Genomic DNA, 26,064 nt, shown 5'->3' with positions numbered 1-26,064 from the left:
CCTAGAACAATGAGTAAAAGTGCTGAATTCTTATTGAACCTGTGGGTAGACTATGTCAAAGGTATGGAATCGTAAATGTTTTCCCAGACTTTTATTTGCTTTTTCCAGACTCTTCCAGGCTGGGAAATTATCTGTATTTTATGGCATACTCTACAAGACCTTCCAGACATGTGCAGGGACACACTAACTTAGAGAAGGCCAGTTTCAGGCCCAGGGTCAAACAGTTTTTTTTTTTTTTAACTCAACCGTATCACTGTATGTTGCAACTGTAACCATACACTGACATTTGTTACATCACTATAATGATGAATAATACTGAACTATAACAAAATGTTATAGCATTGAACAGAGGACTCTAAAGCAATATATAAATGGTTGTAAATTACATGCATTGGTTAACACTTGTTAGGTCAGACCATACCCTAAATTTCACCAGTAGTTCACTGCTGTTACATATAATTGGAACTTTAATACAAATCCTGGCTGCATGTGATCATAATCAAGCAGTTAAGTTATTCATGTTGTTAAAGGGTTATTGATACTGGCCACAAATACACATTCAAGGCTATTTTCATCTCAAGCTTAATTGTACAATTAAAATCATTATTTGAACAAGAAATCAACCTGCCTGGTGTTTCAGTTGCTAACTTAAAGGTAACTCTGTAGCCTGCAGGATCTGGCACTCCAGCCCAGGAAGAGCACGTCCTGCAATACTGTGAAATGGAAGTGGGGCATGAACAGCAAAAATGTACAGTACTGCACTGTAATTCATTTACCCTCATAACAGGTAGGTGGAATTGTGATTATACGGTCACCCCAGTGCGGTCAACCCTACCTGTCTTTCAGCCAGAGAATGTCACAAGTGGAAAAGTTGTGGATGAACTAGATGACACTTCATGAAATCATTTCCTTTGAGACACAGAACAAATGCTGACTGCAGCTTAAATAGGACATTGTTGCCTGCAATAACTAAAGTGTGGGAGAGGTCTCTACTCTATACAACCTGATTCATAGCATCACCTGCAAAATTGTTGTAAACTCTACCACTACTATATTAGAGGTTGATTAGAGATTAGAGGTTGTGTGATTGCCTCTACGCGTTTCTCATCATTGTCATTTAGCAGACACTCTTATCCAGAGTGATTTACATGGGTTTCAATTGTTACATGTTATCCAATTATACAGCTGGATATTTATTGGGACAATTGTGGGTTAAATACCTTGTCTAAGGGCACAGCGGCAGTGCCCCAGTGGGGAATTGAACCAGCAACCTTTCAGTTATGAGCCCTCCTCCTTACCACTATGCTACACCAACCAAAATAGAGTCAAGTTCTAGTATGTTTGCTTTTATAACAAACAAAAAGTACTTTTTATACATTGTACACAATGTGTTAAAAAACAAGTAGTTGTTTTGTTTTCCTTGGCCATGTGCTTTTGTTTTTCCCTGTGTTCCAGCCCTGCCCTGCTCTCCGCCCTGTTGCCGCCCACCTGATTGCCTAACTGTCTTCACCTGCCTGCCTGCGCACCTGCATCCCATCTTCTCATCAGCCTTGCCCTATTTAAGTCCTGCTTGTGTCTTGTCTTGTTGCTGGTTCGTCCCGGTTCGCTGTGTTGTTACTTGCTGTTTGCCTTTTCGTCGTGTCTGCCTGCCGGTTCTGTTTTCGTGCCTGTTTTCCCGACTTCGCTCCTCGTTCCTGCCCTGTGGTTTTGGTCGCCGTGTCTGCTCTGGTTTTTTGACTCTGCCTGCCTTGACTTCGTTTCTAGATTGCCCTCTGGACTTAATAAACCCATGTGCCCAGTTTTCTCTGTCTGCGCTTGAGTCCCTGCCTGAGTTCTGACAGGAATAACAGGTATCCTTTCATTTGAAATGGCATTGAAATACAGACCGAAAACAAGTCTCTGCACTGCACACAAAAAGCTGTTTATCAATCATTTTAATTTTTGTATTGCTTGATTGTTCCAACCACATAACCACAATTTTAAACCTCAATCAATAATTCTGAGGAGTACTGGTGATGTAATAATACTGAGCAGTGCACATGTTAGCTTTCATATCTGCTGAATATAATAATCATAGCATCTTTAATACCCAGCAACTACAAAACGTCATTAAAACATATCAAGGCTGAATGAATCAGAGGTCAGAGCTTAGAGGTTTTTTTTTTCCCTGCACAAGTAATCTTCTGTTCAACCCAATTAATCCATTAATTGCTACAGCCCCGATTACAACAAATTAGCACATTAAGTGTGTGAGGGCTCTACTCTATTAACCAGTGCATCTACAATGAGGGCCCCACGGAGAAACTGAACGAAATCGCCTCAGCCAGGAATAGACGACTGACGCCCCCCTGCTGCTGTGGGCGGGAGTTGCACGAAGGCAAAAGTCACGGTCCGAATCTAAAACGCTGTTCACTGTGGTTTGCAGGCCAGCACGCAGAAATACTTCAACTGCACTTCCACCTCTGTGTCCGGGGATGACACTCCCATCTCCTCCAGGAACCTGAAACAAAGAAAGAGCTGCTTTCTCCTGCTCCGATCAGCACAGGTGGACCGTAGCAGAAGGGGGCAGGGCCACTGATTGTCCTGACATACCCTGAAGGGCCTTTGCTTTCTCAGGCCGCAAATAATTGCATTTACTGAACGATGTCACCAGTGTGCGCTTAATGGGCACTGTTCACCTGCGTTTTAGTAGATGGGATTTTTACTGGAAATGAGGACAAACAGTGACAAGAAAGGAAAGGGAAGGTATTACAACTTCAGAAGATATTTACAATCAGAGAGAAAAGCTCTCAGGGTAGGAGCAAAGTCTGGGACACTGGAAAATAAATGACAGATGCTTTGACCATAAACTAACAGGGCAATTAGCAAATCAGCACTGTATAGCAACGTTGGTGGAGAATTTGTCTGATCTCATTGCTCTGTGTAGCTCTGCGTTAGCTGAGGGTTTGCTTGGTCTGAGTGCTCTGAGTAGCTGCGTCAACTGAGGATTCACCTGGTCTGAGTGCTCTGTGTAGCTCTGTGTTAGCTGAGGGTTTGCTTGGTCTGAGTGCTCTGAGTAGCTGCGTCAACTGAGGATTCACCTGGTCTGAGTGCTCTGTGTAGCTCTGTGTTAGCTGAGGGTTTGCCTGGTTTAACTGTTCTGTGTAGCCCTGCATTAACTGAGAGTTCGACTGGTGTCACTACACTGTGTAGCTCTGCATTAGCTGAGGCTTTAACCTGGTCTACATGCTATGTGCTGCTCTGTGTTAGCAAAGACTGTACCTGCTCTGCATGTTCTGCAGCAAGGAGGTGGCTGCTTCAGGATCTGCTCTCAGATAGGACTGGTAATAGGAGAAGGACTCAACAAAGCCCACCAGACTACTCACAGAGAGCCGCTTCCTTTCTTCAATACTCTCAATCCTCATGAGAAAAAAAGAGAACAGGGAGGGTTGGGGTTGAACAAAAAAAAAAATTGAAATGACTAAGCAAGACTGGGCTGGGTGCCTTGAAGTCCATTCATCGAATGGCATCAATGGTACAGCAAGTTGGACATACTGTGTAAGGGAGTAAGACTTAAGGTAATGTTCATATGGGACATGTCCCCACTCATCAAATCCCAGTAGTTAACCATTTCTATAGAATTTCCTGAAAAGGGTGCAATACATTGTTTTACTAGCTTCCAGAGCATTTATATTTAAACAGTCACACCCAGCACACAGACAACAGTCAATTTTATACACAAAGTATCAATTGTCATACCTTCCTTCATTTTAATGTTAGCTCTGAACCCACTGTTTCTCTGCACTGTCTGAAAAAGATATGTGGGAACAGCTTTTGCACCCGTTGTGTGTTTTTATTCTGTTTAACCATTTCTGTGCGTTCCTCTGCTCCCTGCCTGTCCAGATTTGTTTCCTCAACACCATGAAGTTGGTTTATGGCTATGCTGTAGCAGTCTGCTCCTGCCTGGTCCTCTCTGATCTGGGAGGTTTTGCTGAGTCAGGCCTGGTTAGTGCTTGGGTGGGAAGACCATGCTGTGTGTTACCTCTCTTTGTCGGGGAAAGGTATGGCATCAAACAGATCCTGTAGCTTGGTGTTTGCCACTGCCACCGGTGTGCTTACATAGGGCGACAGGAACGTCTTCACCTGGTGGAGGTCAGTAATAGGTCAGGTTTCAACAGAGTCCACTGACATTATTCCATCCTCCATGTGAGTGACCATTGCGTTACAAGTATGGCGTAGTGGTTGGGACACTGGTTGTGGTGCATGGCTTTGAACTACGTATGTAAACTGAATTACTTTATGTAAGTGTAAATGTTCAGCTGTGTACAGTAAGTGCATCATTACATTACAGCATTACATTACATTGCATTTAGCAGACGCTCTTATCCAGAGCCACTTACATAGGTTACAATTTTTTACATGTTATCCATTTACACAGCTGAATATTTACTGAGGCAATTCTGGGTTAAGTACCTTGCCCAAGGGTATAACAGCAGCGCCCCAGCAGGGAATCGAACTGGCAACCTTTCAGTTCCTGCTCCTTACCACTATGTTACAGTACCACATCACTTTGCCGAGTGTACACTGAGCACTGTTGGTAACTCTGAGTAGGTGTGCCCTGGGCCATATTAACACTGTGACGTTCTGTGAAAGTGAAAAAGATCTTTTCGCCGGGGAAGTGCTTCTGCATGACGGGTGCCACAGGCTCCCCCTGACCTCCTCAAAGATGCAGTTGAGCCTGTCCCCGCAGGAGCCGTAGTGGAGCCCCAGGTTGTCCGTGTAGCCCAGCAGGGCCATGCAGCCCCGGGGCCGCAGGGTCCGCACCGCCTCCTTCAGGAACCGCTCCTGGTTGAACCAGTGGGCCGCTGACGCCGCGGTCAGCAGGTCCACCGAGCTGTCCTCGAACGGCAGTTCCTCCGCAGACCCCACCCTAAAGGGCCAGAGTCCTTGCCAATCACTGCGTGTCTGTGGAGGCCATGCCATGCAGCCTAATATCTCTATTTTAATCTGAATATTCAAGTAATAGGAATGTGACCTGCACCTATGATCATCTTACTCTGAATAAAATATTGGCAGTAATGCAGTCTTAAAACATGCTTCAGAATAAGAGGAGTGGTATACTCCAATAACGTTCCAAAAGACCAAATATAACAGTCATATAAACATAACTTCTAAATGAAGATGGTAGTATCAAGCCTAAGATGTCATCTTCCAGTATTTTAAGTTCAATATATTCAGAAATTATATGACTGATATTTAAACAAAAAATTAATGCACTACTGTCCCAATATCTTCCAGCAAGAAAGTGATACTATGCTCATAACATTTTTTTTCTGTTTGCTCAACTGCCTATAAACTTGCGTGCAAGTTACCAGCATATTTAGAATATTCACTCAAGATCTTCAGAATTCTTCAGAGTACTTAAAATATTGCCTGCATGTACACCCACTTTATTACAATCCAAAAATACTGTTGGAATCTCTGAAGACCTAAATTCTGTAGCGTATGTAAGGATTCGGGTTCCATAGTGGCTGCATCATGACCGAAGTCTGTTGTTTCAACAGTGACAACAGTTGTGCATATAAAGCCACATCGGCGTGTCTCTGACTCTGAACACGGATTGTGCATCTAGACTGGTTGTGGTGCAGTTCCCACACTGACCTGTAGGTGACATTGGGAAACCCTGGCACTGCACGGGCCTGCTCCAGCTGGCATTCGCTGATGTCAATGCCCACAACCTCCTGGAAGTAAGGAGCCAGCAGGCGCGAGTTCTGCCCTGTCCCACAGCCCAGGTCCACAGCTAACACATGAGGCTGCCCTTTCTGAAGGATATGGTGCATCATGGGAAGGGAAAAAAAACATTAGAGGTGAACAGACACACACACACACACACACACACACACACACACTGTATATATATACATGTAGAGAGAGAGACAGACAGAGAAAGCAAGAGAGAGATCATATGCAGACAGGTATTGTCAAAATATATGCCATACTGCACACTACTGCCATTTCCATCAATGTTATTTTATGGATATACAGCAGAGTGTGTTGTAACCTCTATGATACAGTGTATTGTATATTACCATGTTGTAATTCATATAATATACAGTGTGCTAGAAGCAATATGTAAAATACTAAATTAACTATTATTAATACAAATACATTTCAACAGATTTTTAAATTTTATATGCAATGGTGCATTCCTAGTCACAATATAATTCAGAGCTGTTTTTCATTTTTAATTTAATATGTCCATTCAAAATATTTATTGATGTTATAAGTTAGGTTTTCAACACAGCCATAATTATTAAAATACATTTTTGGTGAATGCATCCAACAGCTGTGACAGCTTATTATGCACAATGGTTGTTTATTCTTCACAAGCATGAAACAATCTTTCTTTGCTAATACAAAGAAAAGAGAATCTTGGAAACTACAGTTAAGTTCTAAGTTCTAAGGCCATTCTGTTCAACTGTGGAGAAAGTCTTTTTTTACCTATTTTAATATTTCACTGCTCAGCTAAGGTTTAGTGTGGGTCTTTCACCTGGGAAGCTGATGAGTGTACATTTTTTTTTAATTATATCAAGAAAAATGCACAGATCCCCCAAAAAGGACAAACTACTTTTTCAACGTCCTTCTTCAATGTAGACAGATATGAATCAATTCCATACAATTTTGTACTGTCACAACACAATGGCCAATGAGTTTATATTAGTTTGAGGAACTTGTGTGTGAAGAGTCAGCTTATAATTAATGAGAGAGATTCTAGTTACAGAGTTCATGCGCAGGACTCAGCAGGGCTCACCTTATTGTCCAGGTACTGAAGGATGAGCTCTTTGAGTGGTTCAGGGGGGACAAAGCGGTACTTCTGATAGAGGGAGGCATGGTGCTTCTCCTCGAACAGCCTGTGGGTCATGTTGCTCTCACGCCCAAAGCTCTGCTATACTCTGTGACTCAGCCGATACAGGTGGACTTCACCAGTCAATGTCCTGTCAATCATCACCCAGAGCAATAAGAGGAGTTTGTTAACCATTCCAGGAAATCCCATGGATGCTACCAGGCCAAAATGCTAATGATACTGTGTATCTGTTGCAGAGATGAGGTAAAATGTAGCTACGTAGACTGGAGATGACTGTATGGTTGGAGAAGTTCAAGGTCTCCTCTGAAATACAGCACCACCTACAGCACAATATACCAGTCACAGCACATTTCAACAAAGATCACAAATCCAAGCACTATCAAGCCTTGCCCTGCTTACTTATTTGGCAAGACAAAGTCAGATGGTGGTATGGGTCCCGGCTGATAATAAATGCTCAGTACATAGGCAGGATATTCTCACAATCTCACACTACAAAACAGTAACTAGCAACAGCTACAGCTAGTGAAACCATTTCATGTGAAGGTGATGAAATGTATGTCAAATGTGCAAGTGTTTTCAGATGTTTCAGATTTTTTTTCCCACATTTACTCATCAGCATGTGCCTCCTGTTCAATCACACTTAGATGAGGAAGGTAGCCTATAGCACACGCGCTTATTTTAATAGCTTCATCAAATAAAGTCGAAAACAAATGAAAAGCAATGAAATGCTTCCCTTTATGCTCTTATTAAACCAGCATATGTAGTGTAATGTGATACTGAATCAAAAGTGTCACAGTCCAACATTATCTGTCATATTCCATTAAGTGCCATAGCAGGTGCAACAAGAAGTTTGACAATATCCTGTAGCAAGCGTGCCTGAGGACACTGGTTGACACATACATGTTTCCTGATGACAGCAGAGTCCCAGAAACCACATCTATTTCCTTTACCAACAGTCAAAGCTGAAGGGAGGGCCATGTTGGTGAAACATTTAGCTGCATGGGGAACTTTTCTTTTTGTTTACTAGTCATGCCTTTGCTGTAAGGGAAATATATGAGGCGGTGATGAGAAAGACCTTTTGTAACATTTTCCACTTGCAGCCTTGTCTTACTTGCAGCCTTGTATGCACACTGACCTGTAGGACAATCTGGCTACCAGAAAAAAACAAAATATAAATAAACAAATATCGCTAATCTCATGCAATTAAAGTCATATGCTAGCAAATAAAAAGTTGGAAAGTGTATTTCAAAGTATCCTTGAGCTGCTAATATAACAACACAAGGTACTGTAGTTTTCATACTCACTTTAAATGTATGAATTTGTGGTCTGTCAACTAACACCAATGGCTTCAATGGGTTAAGATCTTTTTGCAGCAAACCTGCTCCCCAATGTCTTGTCTAATACACAATACAATGAACTTGTTCATGGACACGACAGGAATTGATCATTTTCAGATACAGCACAGCAACTATGCAAAACACAGTTCCAGGCTTGGAATTTCATCAAGCAAAAAGCTGCACTCCATTCACTATTTTGAATTCAGTTCTGTGCCATGTCCAAAGCCAGTCAGCCCGAATCAATACTAAGTTCTGAAACTGATCACAGGCTGAACTGACACTAGATACATCATTAGTTGGTCAAGCAGGAATGCTGTAGGGCAACCAATTGTGTTCTTTTTCTTCTTCAACTGCAGTTTTGCTATAATTGTTATAACATTAGAGCAGATTGTCAGATTTTTTTTTCCTTCTAATACGCTACACTCAAAATTCGTGACCAGACATTGATTTCCCTTAAACCTGACTGCTTTTCAGATTTGTAAGTGTTCTGTTAAAACAAGGATAAGGTCACTGAAAATTCATGGGCTTTTCACCATTTTCTTAATTCCATGCAAAAGAAAAAAAAAATCCCTAACCTCAAGCCCAATTAAGAGACAATTCGGCATGTGTGACTGTTGAACAAGTTTGTTCATTAGAAGTTTATAGGTAAAACAAAAGTTTATACCGTTGCCGTGACCCATCTTACTTGCAGATACAAGGGAGAGGCAAATTAGCTGGAACTACAGTATTGTGGGGCTGAGGATGTTTTATCCAATGATCACAGATCAAATTAACAGGTCACACAGCCATTCTTCAAGGTGATCAACTCTAAACTGCAGACAAGCTCAGACTACAGACTCCTGATGACGTCCCTCACCTCAGGTGAGTTTCTAGGGGTTTTCAGCTTGTAGTCCCATCAGGCTAAAGCAGACGCTATGCCAAAAGGTCACACAAGTCAACTCCCATGTAAGAATTTATGCGCTTTTGCGCCTTCTCCTTCTGGTATAACAGAATTCTGTCGCAAGTACTGTACTTTTGACACAACACTGGTGCGCTTCCTGTAAGCATACTCTTCCTCTTCTAGCATACAACCATACATCATGTGCCATGCAACAGGAGACGTATGTTAATATAGTTATCTCCTGGAAACCCGAAATTGATGCAGAGTTAGTTGATCTATCATGTTACAGAACCATAACTCCTCTGGAATAACACTGTGGTGGATCCTGGTGTGGATATCAGGACAGTGTCATACAGTCTCAGCTGAGGGTGAGTCTCTCTTTATATCTGTGTGGATCAAGCCATATTTCAGCTGTAATGATCTGAAATAAATCAGTGCATTGTGGTACAATCAATACATACTGTAAAATGGCTAATACATTCACATAATTTTGGACAATATCATTTGAAATTCATTTGTTTTAAAGTGATACATTTATAGTACATCACAGACGATACCAATACATTTCAGCATATTATAATGAAAAATTTAGACAAAATTTGGCTTCAACTTAATGACAAATCTCAGACTGTTGATTGTAGAGGCAACAATATAGATTTAGTCTATTTTCATTTTATGTGGAAATGTGGAAATAAACAGAGAATATTGTGTAGGCATCAACTAAGATAAAACATTAGTGAAAGTTGAGACCAACGACCGACTTGTCCTCTAGCTATAACTAATCAGATAGGAGCACACATCTGATTAACTGATCAGTTACCTTTCTTTTCCTTTTCATAAAATATGCCCTCTCTGTTTTTTCTAAAGTGGCAGTGAGAAGCATGTACTTTTTCCATGGACAAAAAGAATGGATAATTCTCTCTGTGCCCACTGTAACAGACGGGACAGCATTCAACTGGACATGGACATCACATGACAACAAATACAAAGAGACCATAATAGCAAAAATAGAATACAGTAATGGAAAGTTCTCATGGACCTATTTCGAGTCTTCCTTCTGGCTGGGCACCAACTGTAGCATTCCACTGGCACCACAGTTTAAATATGCAGGCATTTATTCATTTTCACAAACAAACCCTTACCATGCCTTTCTCGCAAAGTTTGAAGTATTTGCTTTAAAAAGTAAGTTGTTATATCATATATTTATATATATATATATATATATATATATATATATATATATATATATATATATATATATATATATTACAGTTATTAATACATAATATAATGTTATATATGAATATCTCTTTGCGTGTAGCAGAGGCATTACAACTTCCACATGAAATACTCATAATGAAGGAATGTAAAAACACTACACCAACTATAAATTTTTCATTTCATAATACTGGATTGAAAAATTGATAAAAGGCTGGTTTAGCTCCGTGGATATGAATATATGATTTTGGTGGACTATTTAACAATTGAGAAATGTTTTTGGAGCATATGACACTTTTAAAAAACATACATTCTATTTACACATATTTATTCTAACACTTGGTCACCAATATGGCCACTATTCACTGGGAAAAAAGTGTTTTCTATTCATCACTGTTCTAGCTAGTTCTCTTAGAGACCTGTTTATGCAGCTGAGGATACTTATATACTTCCACCCTATGAACTGTGCAATTTGACAGAAAACATCATAATGTTTCTTTTAATCCTCTTACTCTTTCCATTTAAAGTCGAACCGTCCCAGTGGCTCGATTTTCTTATAGGATCTGATGTAAGTGCGAGCTGTGAGGTGTCCCGAATGCCTGAATCTGCCACACTGCAGTGGGAAAAGGAAGGAGATCCCACTGCTAACACCACGCTGTTCTACAACAACACAGCCCATATAATTATCCACGGCACTGACCAACAGAGCCAGGGGAGCTACAGTTGCACTCTCAGAAAGAATGGGCAGCTTTTATACTCTGCCACTAATATGCTAGAGGTCAGGAAAGGTATGAGGAAGGAATATTCTTGACTCTTCAACAGTAAGCTGCTTCCACAGTGGAAGCACACCCATTCATCAACACTCAAATATGACTAAACTTGTACATAATTTACTATATATATATACTATATATCTGTATATATTAGTATATATCTGCTGCACTGCAATCTCCACACTTCTAAAATACTTTTTTCACTGTATTTTGCAGACACAGCTAAATCCTCCCACATTCTGTACAGAAACAGCGGCATCAGCAGTGAGCTTGCACTGACCTGCAGGTCTTCTACGACACACAGCACAGCTACATGGTCCTGGGCAGCCGCGGATGGGACAGCAGCACTAACTGTGGCATCAGCCGAGAGAGGCAAGCCTGTAAACATTTCTACTAAGATTGATGAAGAAAGGTTCTTCTCTGAAGGTTACGATGGAAAATTCTTTCCCTTGACCATCTAACCTGTAAAATTTGGAGATACTGGAACATACACCTGTAATGTTGATTATTTCTACTTCAATGATATTCATCTGGTGACTCTTCAGGGTAAGTTTAAAAAAAACTATATTATGATTTGCTATATTACATTTATGTCATTTAGCAGACTTACAATTACGATTTTATTCATTTATCCATTTATACAGCATACAGCAACATTACACTGAGGCAATTCTGGGTTAAGTACCTTGGGCACAACAGCAGTGCCCCTGCGGGGAATTGAACCAGCAACCTTTCAGCTGCAAGTCTTACTCCTCACCACTATGCCACACTGCTGCCCTGAACTACATTGTTAAAGCTGTACTCCTGTGCGTTAAAGCTTCATTTTGACAAAGACATGTCTGTTTTGGCTAAAACTGTGATCCACGCTTATTTCTTTTTAATCCACACAAAACCATAAACTTTCAATGAATCAAAACTCATCTTTTGCATTTGCATGTGTGTCTGTGTAGTCCTTGAAAAGCCCCCTGGTGGTCTGTCCAGAAATCAGCCAGTTAGCCTAAGTTGTGAAGTATCAGAAGTAACTGGCTCAGTGACCCTGGCCTGGCTGAGAATGGAGGGAGATAAGGGCGTGCTGGTCAAACAGGAAGTCCTGAGTCAGCATCGTCCAAACAAAGAGCTCAATCTGACCCTCACCAGCCTCCATAAAGGCCACTTGCACTGGAGGTGTGCGGTCTTCACACAGAGCATGCTGAGAGCACAGGCCCCTCTGCACCTCACACCGATGCCACCGCCTGCACAACCAGGTAACACCTTACAAGCACAGCTCCTTCACTGACAGTTGTCAGCCTTTAATGCCACAAAAGTTAAAAACAAACCATTGTTTGGTAACGTCCTGAATGTCTCTACTTCACATGACATAAGACTGCCAATCATCGAGGCACACATCTGTGCTGCAGGGATGGGAATAGATGGAGTCATATCACAATTCACAAGTAACATCATGATAGGAAACATTCAATTAAAAATTTGCCTTGCTGTAAGTGTGACATTATGGAAATGTATTTCCAAACTTTTCCATTTAGGTGAAACACAAGCCAGTTATAAAGTGAACACATGCTCTTAGTCCAGCAGCTAGCCTTCTCCATGCACCAGTTAGGTTGACTTGCTGGAATCCCAGAAGTACTGAAAATGCCACAGTTCAGGTGGATTTGTTGGCATGGAAACAGTTACAGTAAATCACCCCATAGTCGTTTATGTAGGAGAAAAGCATCAGCCAGCTACAGCAACACAGCTATATACAGCTATGATTGAATGTAAGAGACTAACTTACAGATGCATTTATAATATACTGTGCTCCCTTTCACACAGGGTGCAGGACTGAGACAGTGATCAGAGTGGGGGTGGTGGTGGCTGCCACTCTCGGACTCCTCGGCGCCCTCCTGTGGCATTGCTGCAGCAGGAGGCAAACAGGTGAGGACGCGAGCACCGGAATACCCCTACACAGCTGCACCTCGTGGTTCCGCTACAGTGATGGGCCGAAGTGTGTGACTAACGCCGTGTAAGACTAAGAGTTTTAATATCTTCACCGCAACAGGAACCCCAGGCACCCAAGGGTCAACGCATGAGAACTTTGAGCTGTCGGTACCTGATTCCACACAGAGGCAGAGAGGGGAAGCATGCAGCATGAACAAAGAGACACAGAGCTCTCGATGACTGGTCAGCTGCTCTGCACAGAGCCCTGTGGTGAAGGAGAAGCCTTTAAGATGTGCAATTTCTCCAAGTTAATTCACTGCTAACTCACTGATGTCTGTGTGCGCATATAAATACATATAGGGTCACGCCATATGAAATCTATCAAGAAATGTCTGTCCTAACTTTTGAGTAACAAAAAAAATGCATCCATGTTTGCCAAAGGGAGAAATGGTTAGGCTGAAATTTCTGGAGCTGAAAGTCCAGCCTTACAGGAGACAGAGGTGCTCAAAGTTGGCTCATTTTGGATGCTCCACCCTACCATCACTGATTACCAGAGCGAGGAAATTGTTTTAAAGTGCAGCTTTAGAAACTATTTTAAAAATTACATTATTATATTATAAAATAATTAATCATCAATAAAATGTTCATTTCACCTCAATTATCTCAAAACACAAACACATTTTTATACATATGGTGTGGTTGCATTTTACATGTTATGAGGCCTTTTTCCACATCCCTTGAGAATTTAGTGTTCTGTCAGTTAAGCCACAGCATACATGTGAATGAAGGGTGTCAGCCAAGTCTATCATATACATCTTCTACACTCCTTCAATAATTAATTTATCAATCTGAATGTTCAATTACTTCACATTGCATGTTAACTTATTAGCACAAATAACTATAATGCAGTAAATGGCTTGGATTCTTCCTTAAGTGGACAGTAAGGATAATCCTAGCCAAAACTGATGTGTACCTGATCCCACCCGATCCCTCCCCACAGCTTCTGCTGTGAGGGTGACAGCCAGCCTTACTTCCCGGCCACCGAGGGGTTACTTCCGGGCACGTCCCTAACGACCACTGTGTGTTGCACAATGTCACCCCAGGCATCAATTCCGAAAGTAAAATGCCGAATAAATTTTGTCACTCCAGTCATTTATGTAATGTAGCTGTTTTGCTGCTTTGTTACACATACTACCCTAATTTTAAATTATCTGCACTGGCCGCCTGTGACTTTTAGAATAGGTTTAAAAACCTAATCGTTTACTGGGGTGTAAATGCACCTGAACATATCACTTTTCACACCCTACATTTCTCGGAGGTCTTTGTTAGGTCTGTGAAAAACTCCCTGGATCCATTTGCCATTCTACACTCCTGTATTTTTTTTCTGTATTTATACTTTGTGCTGTATGTTTGAAAAGTGCTATAAAATAAATATTAATTCTTCTTCTTCTTGTAAAAATAATAATAATTAGTAGTAGTAGTAGACATTGAGTTGATCTAGCTACACACATTGTGTGAGTATTGTGATTGCAGGGCTACACTGCATAATATAATGATTGATTAGCTAACCTGAGGGATGGGCTAATAAATAACAATTAACAAAAGAAAAGTTTGAATCCTCAATTTTGTTGTCAGTGTCTTTGATTGCATTTCATCCATAACTGCAATAACTATATCATTAAACATTTCAAATATGTTCATTCTCTTTGGCTAGCTCTGCCACATGGTTTGCTTAGGGGCGTATCGTAAATTGCAACCCTCAAGCCGTGGAAGATCAAAGCAGGCGTTTTGTTCAGTTTCTGAGAATCTCCAGTTTACGAAAACTTCACCAATTGTTCACTCATATTATGTTAAGCAGGAATCAGAGACAACAAAATGAAAATCTGTTCGCATGTCAAAACAATGTCTCATTTTGATTTCATCTGACATAATCACAGGAAAAGAATTATTCATATGCAAGGGCATTCCCGTATAGCTGATAAATACAACAATTATCATTTAATTTAAACAATAATATCCAATTGTGTTCAAACCTAAAAAAGAGTGACATTTTGAGCTGGCAGCACACACTCTCTACAACCACAAGCCAGAGATTCAGACTGCACACACCGGAATTCATCCAGCTGATGTATGTACAGCTTTTAAAATTTCATAGGTAACTTTTTCATAGGTAACTACATTTTTAGTATTTCCCCACTGTAAATGACAGCAGGCCGTTTGATAACGAGAACTACGTGGAAAGATGGACTGAAAACACTTCGACTTTCACGCTGCTCACGTCAGCCACTGCTCTTTTCACTTCCTCCTCTTAGAAATTTCCTCTGCAGCAGATCATGCTGAAGTAGGAAGTTAGCTGGCAGATGGCAGCTAAATTCTAAATGAAGCCAGAGTGAGTAGAGGACCATGTTACTGGACCACAGCACTATGGGAACAGCACGGTGGTGGATTCTGGCGTGGGTGACAGGGTACTGTTACAGACTCTCAGCTGAAGGCAAGTCTCTCTTCTTGTCTTTCATTGTGAATGTATCTGGAACATCTCAACAAACGAAACAAATGGACAAGGACAAATAACAAATTTTGGTCTTAATTCTTGCACAAATATAAAGTACCACTCAAACGTTTTGAGACAGCTGATTAAGATAATGGGAAACATGCATTCAAAGACATTTTTGATCTAAAGGCTGATGCTGGAATGCTTGAAATTAATTATGAACAGTGAAGCTGACACCAACATATGAATTTCTTTCCAAACTGGTTCTGTATACATACAAGTATATATACATACATCCAAAATATAAGAATCAGATGAGTCTTCAGTCTACGGTCAGATGGTCAGTGATTCAGTAGTATATTAGACTGTTGTAGGTAGCTATGTCTACCAATATTGTATTTCTATGGGAGAAGAACTGGCTGACAAACAGCAATACCTAAAAAAGGGTACATAAGCACTAGAAAATGGCAAAATGCATAATATAAAAGAAGCAAGAATTCTATTAAAATATATACATAAAAATTACAAAAAGCACAACATCAGAAATAGCAACATGCGTCATAAGCTTTTGGTAACTCAGAGGAGCGGAGGAGATTAGGCAATATTCCACTTCTGCATTTAAGTATTTCAGACTAAAAAAAAGAAATGACATATGTAAAGTTCAGTTACAGTCATGCGTTTACAATTACATTTAACTGTTCATTAAGCAGGTAGTATTATCCAGAGTGACATAAAACGACAAAGTGCATCTGATAAACCTCCTTGAATGAGGGCCAGAAAAGCCAACATTTGAAAATGTGTGAAAACCTCACACAATGTTGTAATAATTAGTGCTTCGGTAAATACATTCATGCTAAAAGAAAGCCACACATGCAAGTGCTTCTACACGAATAAAGTTAAAATCATCATGCTTGTTTATTTGTATAAGTATGTGTCAGAGGACTCGACAAACCCCAGATGCACTTTGACATTATTGTTTTGTGTTTGTGTTATATCCACCAAGCTTTTGCATTTCACCTCTGTGTTTGATTTAAATGATCTCGCTTACGCAAACGGATCTTTGCATTTGGCATCTCACTTTGCCTCTACAGCGGTAATGCAGAATATCTTCTTCGACAGTGAACAGGAGGATAAGGTCACCTTACCAGCCCCTGTTGCCAATAAGGCAGAATACAGGTGGGCGTGGACGTCACACGATGGAAGATACAGAAATGCTAAAATACTGAACATAAAGTCTACTGGATACTATGACTGGAATATGGATTTGAAGGCAATCTTTTCATTCAACAAAAATGGCCTTTCTCTAAAACCACATTTTGGAAACGCAGGAATTTTTTCTCTTGCACAAACTAAACCACAGTATGTTAATTTATCTTGGTTTGAAGTGTTTGCTGTAAAAGGTAAGTAACACTTACTTAAATTTCTGCATACCCAATAAAATGATGATGGAATATGCTTATGACACATTTATTCTTAAGTTGATTGTTTTTGCTTTTTGCTTATGATGCGTCTGCAAGCACTGATAACACTTGCCTACTTGCTTGAGGGAAGTACTATTTTGGTGTGGATGGGTGTCAGTTTCAGGCTAAAGAGCTTTCTCACCAACGACACTTTCGATGTAAATATATCCTCCTCTAATGACCATCTCCTTGCTGTGTCAGATCTGCTCATAGGTGTAACTGTTTGCAGTTTTATGTCTGTTCAGCAGTACGACCAAGTAAAATCAATCAAACATATTTCAGTGCTGTCAGAACTCGGAAGTCTCAGGTCTTTCCATATAAAAAGTGGTTCTGCAATTAGTACCCATGGAGAAAGGTTGTGGATTAGCCCCCATGCTCTCAGGGGCGTGTGCACCCTCATCAAAGTCACACATTTTACCTTCTGTTTTCCATTCCACTCACTGGTATATCTTTTTTATGTGTGGGACAGCCATTTTCAGCGTACAAGCGCAAAGAGGGACACTTATTTGCATATACAGGGTGTTCTTCAAATAAAAAAGCTTGATATTAGAATCAGTCACATATAGTCATCAAAAATGCTGGTATCAATCCTGTACTACAGCTGTATCTAAAACTCAGCCTGCAAGAATCATTCAGTTACCTATAGGAATCAATTTGTGCACCAATTTGTGCTCATTTACAACATGTAATACAGTAATTAATGGACAGCAAAGGTACATAATTAATTTAAATTTGTATGCAGTGCATCTCTCATCTCATGCTAATTATTGAGGAACACAGCATATTAAATATTTTAAGAAAAAAATAGTGTGTCAGCGTATCAGTTGACATTGGATGCCTGTTAGAGATGAAAACAACCTTGCCTTCCTCAGACTTAAAATAAGACTCTTGAAAAAAATGAATCTGAGAAATTTAACATTCCACAGTCTACACTGTGTTCATTAAGAGAAAGATTTCTTAGAACACAAATTTGCATCTACCCTTTTCACCTGGAATTCCACGTTTAAAAATCAGAGTAGAGTACACTCTACATACTTGTGGCTGTAAAATTGTAGGTAGTTGTTTTCTAGTTTGTCTCTACTGGAAAATCATTTAAATGAAATTTAAATCAGATTAGCCAGATTAAAATTAAACCATCTCCACTGTAACAGAACATGCAGCACAAAAGAACAAGCTAAAAAGTTTAGTCCTAAACACTGTTCCACTTCCACTGCTCCATCTCCTCAAATTCCTTGCATAGTTGAAGAGACCGGCATGGGTCTTTGGATTGGGTGATTGCATTTTGAAACGTACCAAATACGATTCAAGATACAGAACAGCTCCATATTCACGGCTCTCTTTCTGCAGCTGATCTGTCGCTATGGAGAAAAATTTCTGAAGGTTCTGATGTGACCTGGAGCTGTGAGGTGTCTCGGGTGCCTGAATCTGCCACACTGCAGTGGGAAAAGGAAGGAGATCCCACCGCTAACACCACGCTGTTCTACAACAACACAGCCCACATTATCATCCACAGCGCTGGTCAACACAGCCAGGGGCGATACAGCTGCACGCTTAGAAAGAATGGGCAGCTTTTATATGCCGTTAACAAAACGATCAACGTTGAGCTGGGTTTGTACTTGTTAAAATTTTGAAATGCTTGTAATGTACTGTTACTACTCCTAATTGAATCACTTTCTATTCTTTATATGAACAACTGAAAAATTACAGCTGAATTTACTTTGCTTGTCTTATAGCCGTATGAAGTCGTCCCTCTAAACTATAACATTTACTCTTTAGGTACATATCTCACACACCACACTCTATACAGAGTGAGTTGCAACTGCAGTAAGGTGGTGCTGATTTGCAGGTCCACAGCAACATACAACAGAGCTTCTTGGGCCTGGGTATCGGTGTCTGGGACAACAACAGTAACTGTGGCATCAGCTCAGAGAAACAATCCTACTGCTGTTTCCAAGAAGACTGATAGAGAACAATTCTCGACTGACATTTACGATGGATGTTATTTCCCCTTGAGCATCTCACCACTGAGGTTTGGAGACAGTGGGGAGTACACTTGTCATTTTGAAAGCTCTGCCATGGCTTCCGTAAGACTGATAACTATTCAGGGTAAGTGGAGAGTCAATATTCAATTCCAGCCAAGACTTCACTATAGATGAACATAACTGTATTTGTCAACATGACAATCATTACGTGTACAGTAACATTTTTCTCAACAGTGGTCTTCAGAGTTGAGATGTCCAGTTCTGGACTTGAGATATTCTGTCATGATATGGTGGCAGAATATCCAGGTTCAGGCAAAAGTGTGAAAGGTTGCCAGAGGTATCATGTTAATGTAAAGTATAGCACATAACCTAGCGCTGCGCGGCACTGACTGTTTTTTGTTTTTTTTTGAAACTATGCTTGATTCTCAGTCAGCGCATTGTAGGAGTCTTCTAGTCACCAAAGAAAGAAAGAAAATAAATACAAAAATGGTATTTACTCACATGTATGGACCATGTCTGCATACAGTGGAAGTTGTGTTATTTTTCTAACGTTCTGATGTTGTTCTAATGTTCACCTGTGTTATCTCAGTTTCAGCAGAGCCCCCTGGTGGTCTGTCCTGGAATCAGTCAGTCGTCCTGAGCTGTGAGGTATCAGAAGTGACTGGCTCAGTGACTCTGGCCTGGCTAAGTATGGAAGGAGACAAGGGTGTGCTGGTCAAACAGGAAGTTCTCCATTCCTCCAACAGGAAGCTCAATCTGACCCTCTCCAGCCTCCGTACAGACCAGCTGAGCTGGACGTGTGCGGTCTTCACAGAGAGCATGCTGAGAGTGCTGGCCCCTCTGCATCTCACACTGCTGCCACCGCCTATGCTGAAACAACCACCTGGATCTTCACGTAACACCTTTCCTACACACCTCCTTCACTTCAGCTTTAGGTTCACTTCAACATTCAGCCCAAGAAAGCAGTACCTTATCCCCTTTCACAGCTTTAGTTTTTAGTTTTTTGTGTGTCAAAAAAAAACAAGAATTGGGGCCTTAAGGCTTGGAGTAGCCAATGTAACTGCCAAAGTGAATACTGCCTCATAAAAACATCAGTGACCTCATTTGTGACCTCACAGCCTCACATTTTCAAAACTTCACAGGAACTGAACTGCTGAAGAGAAAGGATGTTCCAGTGTTGGGCTTTATGAAAAACTGCCTGGTGGTTTTACTTGGTTTGGGTGGTTTTTAGCAGTGTTGATAAGTGGGGTGTGTCTGGACAATCTTATCTTTAGCCAGTGTGAAGGCCTGTCCATTTCTTAATAGCATTCCTTACTGATTGACTAACATTTGCTTATTATGAACTTGAGGGTTGTTTCGGTATTCAATTACGTTTCTATTCCTGTTTTCTTAAAAGTAACTGCCTGTAGATGTCATGATGCTATTAGTTAGCTAGGCATCTACTTAAAGGTAGCAGAGGAGCAAGGGGATTTTCTAGCTGCATAACAAATAAGTATAGCATCTAAACCTATGCACGTTATCCATCTAACTGTTGGATAAAACACTACACAGTAACCTAACATGTAATAATAAAATAATTATTATGACTATTAAAACAACATATAGCAAATTTCTTATTGTCATGTCTACTAAGCCAGCTTTTCTTTCTATTCCCCATTAAAATTTTGGTCTCAAAAGGTACAATTTTGCACATTTCCTCACAGAGAAATTCTCAAAACACATCCCAGACACATATGTACAGATAGATTACCCTTGAATCAATGTAAAACCACTATGCTGTGTATTTTGTAAAAAAAAAAAATATTTTCCAAATCTAAAGACACTCCCTAATGCAGTGAAGGAGCGGAGACAGTATGGTGTCCAGCATGGAAGCGGCCGTGATATTATGTCTTCAGTGTCAAACTCACACAACACATGTGACATGGAGAGGATTAACATCGGTTTATACTTGCACAAGATATAACATACATAAAGAGCTGCAACAATACCGTTTTCATCTGTGGTAGTATTGCCTTGAATATGCTGCGTACTGTGGCCTCTGGTCACGTCTTCCTTTTTGTGCCAATACAGGGAAAGGATGGCTGACAGAAGTTATTGTGGCTTGCATTGGGGCTTTGTGTGCCGGAATGCTGCTGGGAGCTTTACTGTTCTACCGCAAGAAAGCAGCAGTCGGTAAGAGGACCGACACCGATGGCTCTGGCAGGGACCCTTCTACCAACGGTGAGTAAGACCACTTTCGCGCCAAGATCATATACAAGTGATGTGTACGCTCAGTGCACTTTCCAAAGATTCTTCTTCCCAGCTTAGGTTTGCTTCACTCAGATCAGGAAATTTTTAACTTTACTTGCAAACAAAAATTACACTAATTTGCAAATAAATTCATGTTTGTTTAGTCCATTTGTGCATCAAAAATTTTTCAACTGCACTCAGACCATTTGCAAGTATGCAGCTGCCCAGAGCCCCACAGCTATCCAGGGTAACCCTATGGCATTTATTTTCCAATCAATTGATCAATCAACTTTTTTTTTTTACACTTTATTTATTTTATGGCACAAACCTCCTGTGGTAGCTGTTCACTCTTATTTTCTGTTATTGACAACGGGCCTATGACCTCCCGACACCTGTCATTACATTTACACTACATTACAACTCTTCATTTGGCAAACGCTTTTATCCAAAGCGACTTACAAGTGAGACAAAACAGGAGACAAGCAAAAAACCAGTCATAACCTGATCTATGGTTAATTATCATCTATGTAAAAGACGCCCCTGGGCCACTGCTGGGGTAAAAGTAAACGCAGCTTCTCTAAGTCCCCCCAACACATTCACATTTTACATGCTAAAAATGGCGTATATGTTTACAGTAGGTGATTTGTTCATTTTTAACAGGGGGGATGGCAGATACACACGCAGCACTCTCTCTGCTACTAACTAGGGGATGGAGAGGGGGGTGGCAGGTTAACAAGGGGGATAGCACCCCCCCCCCCTCAAATCGCCTACTGTATGTTGACCTCCACAATAGTTCCTGCTTCACTGCTAAAAACTACTGGAGAAAAACCTTTATGAGCGTAGCACTACTCAGTGTCATAATCATGTTAGCTAACTAGTTGGAGTAAAGTAGACAGTTAAGTAGTTATAAAAAAAAGGAAATTGGAAACAGTGACATGAAAGCCAATACACAAGCCATTTCAAAGGAAAAGAGAGAGGAAAAACTATGGCATCTAAATGGAAGTGTGGTCTCGAGTTTCAGTACGCTGAGGCAGAGGGAGGACGCTAGGTGTGTGCTAGGTCCTCCTCGCTGGCTTGCTATCACACATTGCCCCGACCCCCGACAGGAGGGCCCCTGTTGATATTATAGTGGCGGCAGATTATCCCCATCTGCGGAAAGGTTCCACTCGTGCAGCACCAGGGGACTCCAGGGACTTCAGCCATGGAATAGTTACCATGAACAGCTTGTCCTGTGGGTGGACACCAAAGGAGGGGCACCACGTCTGTATGGGCCTACCTGTTAAGCAGCTTCTGGAGGCCCATAGGCAGATACAGGTCATCTAGACGGCCGCACTGCCAACCCTGGAAAGAAAGAGGCACGTCTCGTCAAAAATAAAAACACAATTTTTAAACAAGGGAGGTAGTAATAAACAAACATGGAAAATGAGTCAGATGTAAAAGAAGATGATAACAACACTGGGATATGTAACACTGAATGGAGTTCAATTTTTTGGGGGCTCCAGTTTAGGTTACACAGTAAAAATTCATCATGACAGATATTCCTAAAGTGGATATTTTAAAATGGCATTGTTGAAATCTTTGATGAATGCCTTTTTGAGAATCAGGTATTAACCACCTGCAGCTGGTGATATGTTGTAGTGCCCTATGTGCTTGTCAGGGAAAAGGAACCAAAACATGTATGTTACCAGGAAAAAAATGGTCTTGATCCCCACAACTTAATATTGTTAAGGTTCAAGGCAGCAAAGGAGACACCAGAGAGCAGAACACCATCTTCATATGTTCTGTAAGAACTTAGAAATTGCATGTGATCTGTAGATTGGATGGTGAAGCAGACAACCCTAAGTTAGCAAGTGCCAGTTTAAGGGTCTGTTCAAGGCTCTGAAACACAGATGAGAAAGCAACAGGAGCAGAATCCAGTCCACTCCCCATTTTCCCCACAGGACATACTGCAGCGTCCTGAGAGAGGCAGGCAAAGTGCATGCCATAGTTCCTCCAAGTACACAGAACTAGACACTGAAATGCACACCACTTCCTTGAACTTTCTGGTGATGATGGAGAAACTGGAGAGCAAATTCAATGCCAGGATGGGATTCCCAATTCTACGCTGGCCCTCCACTTCAGCAAATAACAGGGGGAAAATGCACTACAGTTTCCTAAAGGGTGGACAAGGCCCGTCCCAGCTTGCCCATAAAGCTACACCTTGAGATCTCACAGCTGGAGGTCTTATGCTGGAGTCATGGAGAAATAAATGGATATGTTTCTAATGTAACGCAGCCTGTTGGCCATCTTTTGGTATTGACTGCCAGGGCACTTAGTGGGGATGCTGATGGTTACAGTGTCAATGCAAAAAATGGTTCATGTTGTTTTTTATAATAATACTAAAAGAAGACTGTGTGGAATTTTATGGCTTGTTCACATTTACGTGTTTTTTTTCCCCACATAGACACCTCGGTGGAAAAGACGACATAAAATTTAAATGCTTCTTGATGAAACACTTCTTAAACCTGCCTGTCTTTCACAGCTCCATGCACACTACCAGTGACAACGACTAGTGAGTCCAGCCCACCTGATACCATCTACAGTAACATCACAGATGTCAAAGGTGACAAAGGTAATGTGCGGGACAACATACAGTATGTGAGGCTGATAAGCACTACAGGGCAGTGAACTGTTGTAAGGGAAGGCTATCACCACAAGGTCTGATGCACCAAATGCCTCTGGGAACACAACTATCTACTGAAGCTGAACATCTGGAATTATGGTCTGTTCAGGGTACATAAGGCTTCCACTATTAATTCCTGACAGCTGTGTTCTGGTTTCAATTAAAATCCAGTGTTTGGACGCCTTCCCCAAATGTTGTGTAGCTAAGCATAGTATCCAAGGCTCAAAATGGCCATGAAATTGCAACAAAAACATTGTAAGGGTATGCTGCTGGGGTCAGGGGCCATGAAAATAACATGGCTTTCACGTTATCGTTCTCTCTGCATCAACTACATTCCCTTTCCCAGCAGGCACTGTGTAAACGCAGCTAATCCACATACAGCTCTTAGGAAGGAATTTTGATATTGGTAGACTTACTGATCTCTCGTTTTAATAACTGTAAGTCCTTATTTGTGAACACAGACTCAAAAAAATCCACACTTTTGTAGCTAAATTGCTGTATGCCAGTTTGCTAGCTGCAAATTAATCTTAATTAAACTGCAGATTAACTGTTGTTAATCTAAAGAGGTATGTTTGAATTAATTTTGCCATTATAAAAGCACAAGCACACACAGCACCAGTACCATACAGGCAGAGAACAACACTTTCATGAATTTAAGGTATGATGAAGGTGTCACTGTTCACGAACAGATCTAGATGCCAGACATACTTCCTTTAAACAAGCATTACTCTATTCATCAAAGTTTGCCTAATGTCATTTAAAGACTTTTTCCCCAGCCCACTTGTTTTTCCCCCACCAGATGCTAGCTCCATTAGAATGTCAACACTTAACAGGACATGCCTCTTTGAGAGCAGAGCTTACACTTACACCTGCCACGCTGCCAAAACAGTTTCCGTGATTTACGCTGCCCTGTAGGTGGATGACACCGAGTTACTAAACACTGCCCCCGGGACAGGGCAGACCCGGGGTTGCCAAATGCTGCCCGCGAGGAAGGAAAAAACCAACATCCGCACACCCCCAGAAACAGAATCTCTCCATAATACTGGAAGAATATTCCATTGCTACAGGTGTGCTGGAATTAAATTAAATTTACCCCACAAACAGGAAACCCAGGTACCTCGGCGAAGGAGAACGAAAGTGAAGAGGGCCACTACGCCTCATTTTCTTTCAAAAATCACAGTTATGGTGAGTTCACTGACGTTCCAGTTGTGACACTGTCATTAATCTTGTCTTTGAGAGTTTCCCCAACAACTGCAACTACACGGCACACCGTGGATCCGATACAAGACATCACCCGATATATGATGTGTTCAGAAAACATCACAACGTCTCTCAGTGTTCCTAGACAGATCGCAAAGCGAGTCGAACTGGTGGTTCAAAGGGACGTAACGGTAAATGCGTTTGGGGAAAATGGTTTATGGTTTAACTTGATGAACATCAAGGTAGAAAATGCATTTCATTGCTGCTGTTAAGTACACAAACGCAAAACGTGAGAAATCCGTAAGCACTGTTTCCGATCAGCCAATCGACATCAGTGTTCACTGTGTGACTGAGTTGTATGCATTGTTCAAGCAAAAATAACACTAACTCTCGCACTTATAAAATTGTGGAACGTAAGAGTAGTTACCTGTCGGTGCTTTGAGGCAACCTGCAAGCCCCTACGAAACTACAGACACCTAAACATCGTGGCCAGTCATACGAAGTCTCGCGATTGTGCCGTGCCAGATGACGTCGTTAAGTTGACCCTATCGTGTCCGAGCTGCTCATGACAGTGGCCACTGTGATTGACGATGCTCGATTGACAAAGTAATACTTAATCCTGGTATTGCATCTGATGATAACGACTGTGCTGTGTATGATTAACTGTTTTGCTGCTGTTTGCCTTTTCAGATTCTAACAGACAACAGAGACGATTTAAACCGCAGTCAGACTCTGTAAGTTAAATTCTCTGAGATAGTCTGTTACAGAAAATTTTATGGCTTTGTTGGTGCAAAGTGCAAAATGCAAAACAAAGACACGTGCAAAAGAGTTTGAATCAAATACTTGCATGATCGCATCATTTTTTTTTTTTTTTTGTAATTACACAAACATTGGCCCAAACAGATCCATGTGTGTCCCTTGAATAGTGGCACTATTGTAAACTTTTGGCTGAACTGTTAGCTGCTGTACGTTGCACTTTTACACATGTGACCAATGAATAAATAATAATTTCAATATTTTTTATAGTGTTAGGGCAGTTATCGCATTTACTGTACTTGGCCCGTGCTTGGCTAA

General features: G+C 41.0%; 1 protein-coding gene and 1 long non-coding RNA gene across 4 annotated transcripts; one reads left to right on the top strand and one right to left on the bottom strand.

Moving 5' to 3' along the window:
- Window positions 1-1,501: 1,501 nt before the first annotated feature.
- Window positions 1,502-25,490, bottom strand: zgc:162396 (uncharacterized protein LOC555292 homolog). 3 transcript variants are annotated; one of them, XM_036544644.1, is made up of 8 exons: window positions 25,418-25,490; window positions 22,405-22,469; window positions 6,791-6,974; window positions 5,641-5,801; window positions 4,696-4,909; window positions 4,022-4,122; window positions 3,366-3,399; window positions 1,502-2,500 (listed from the first exon to the last, which is right to left on the bottom strand). In XM_036544644.1, exons 3-8 carry the CDS (start codon window positions 6,899-6,901, stop codon window positions 2,267-2,269), a joined length of 855 nt encoding a protein of 284 aa, XP_036400537.1. In that variant the 5' UTR covers window positions 6,902-6,974; window positions 22,405-22,469; window positions 25,418-25,490; the 3' UTR covers window positions 1,502-2,266. The 3 variants fall into 3 exon arrangements, with proteins under 3 accessions (XP_036400537.1, XP_036400538.1, XP_036400539.1); XM_036544646.1 differs by having other exon boundaries at window positions 2,334-2,500; window positions 3,262-3,399; XM_036544645.1 differs by lacking the exons at window positions 22,405-22,469; window positions 25,418-25,490 and having other exon boundaries at window positions 6,791-6,980.
- LOC118788667 lies at window positions 16,807-18,741 on the top strand. The gene is made up of 3 exons (XR_005005422.1): window positions 16,807-16,857; window positions 18,265-18,525; window positions 18,694-18,741. It is a non-coding gene; the product is annotated as an uncharacterized LOC118788667 (long non-coding RNA).
- Window positions 25,491-26,064: the final 574 nt, after the last annotated feature.

Source organism: Megalops cyprinoides, chromosome 14, assembly GCF_013368585.1.
Source record: "Megalops cyprinoides isolate fMegCyp1 chromosome 14, fMegCyp1.pri, whole genome shotgun sequence".
In the NCBI taxonomy this organism is placed as follows: Eukaryota; Metazoa; Chordata; class Actinopteri; order Elopiformes; family Megalopidae; genus Megalops; species Megalops cyprinoides.
This window is presented reverse-complemented; position numbering and strand designations above follow the sequence as displayed.

Coding starts and splice junctions, on each gene's coding strand:
- zgc:162396 (XM_036544644.1), bottom strand. CDS start 6,901: ATGACCCACAGGCTGTTCGAGGAGAAGCACCATGCCTCCCTCTATCAG. Junction 5,802..6,790: donor TTCAGTACCTGGACAATAAG/GTGAGCCCTGCT, acceptor CATATCCTTCAG/AAAGGGCAGCCTCATGTGTT. Junction 4,123..4,695: donor TCAACTGCATCTTTGAGGAG/GTCAGGGGGAGC, acceptor GACCTCCACCAG/GTGAAGACGTTCCTGTCGCC.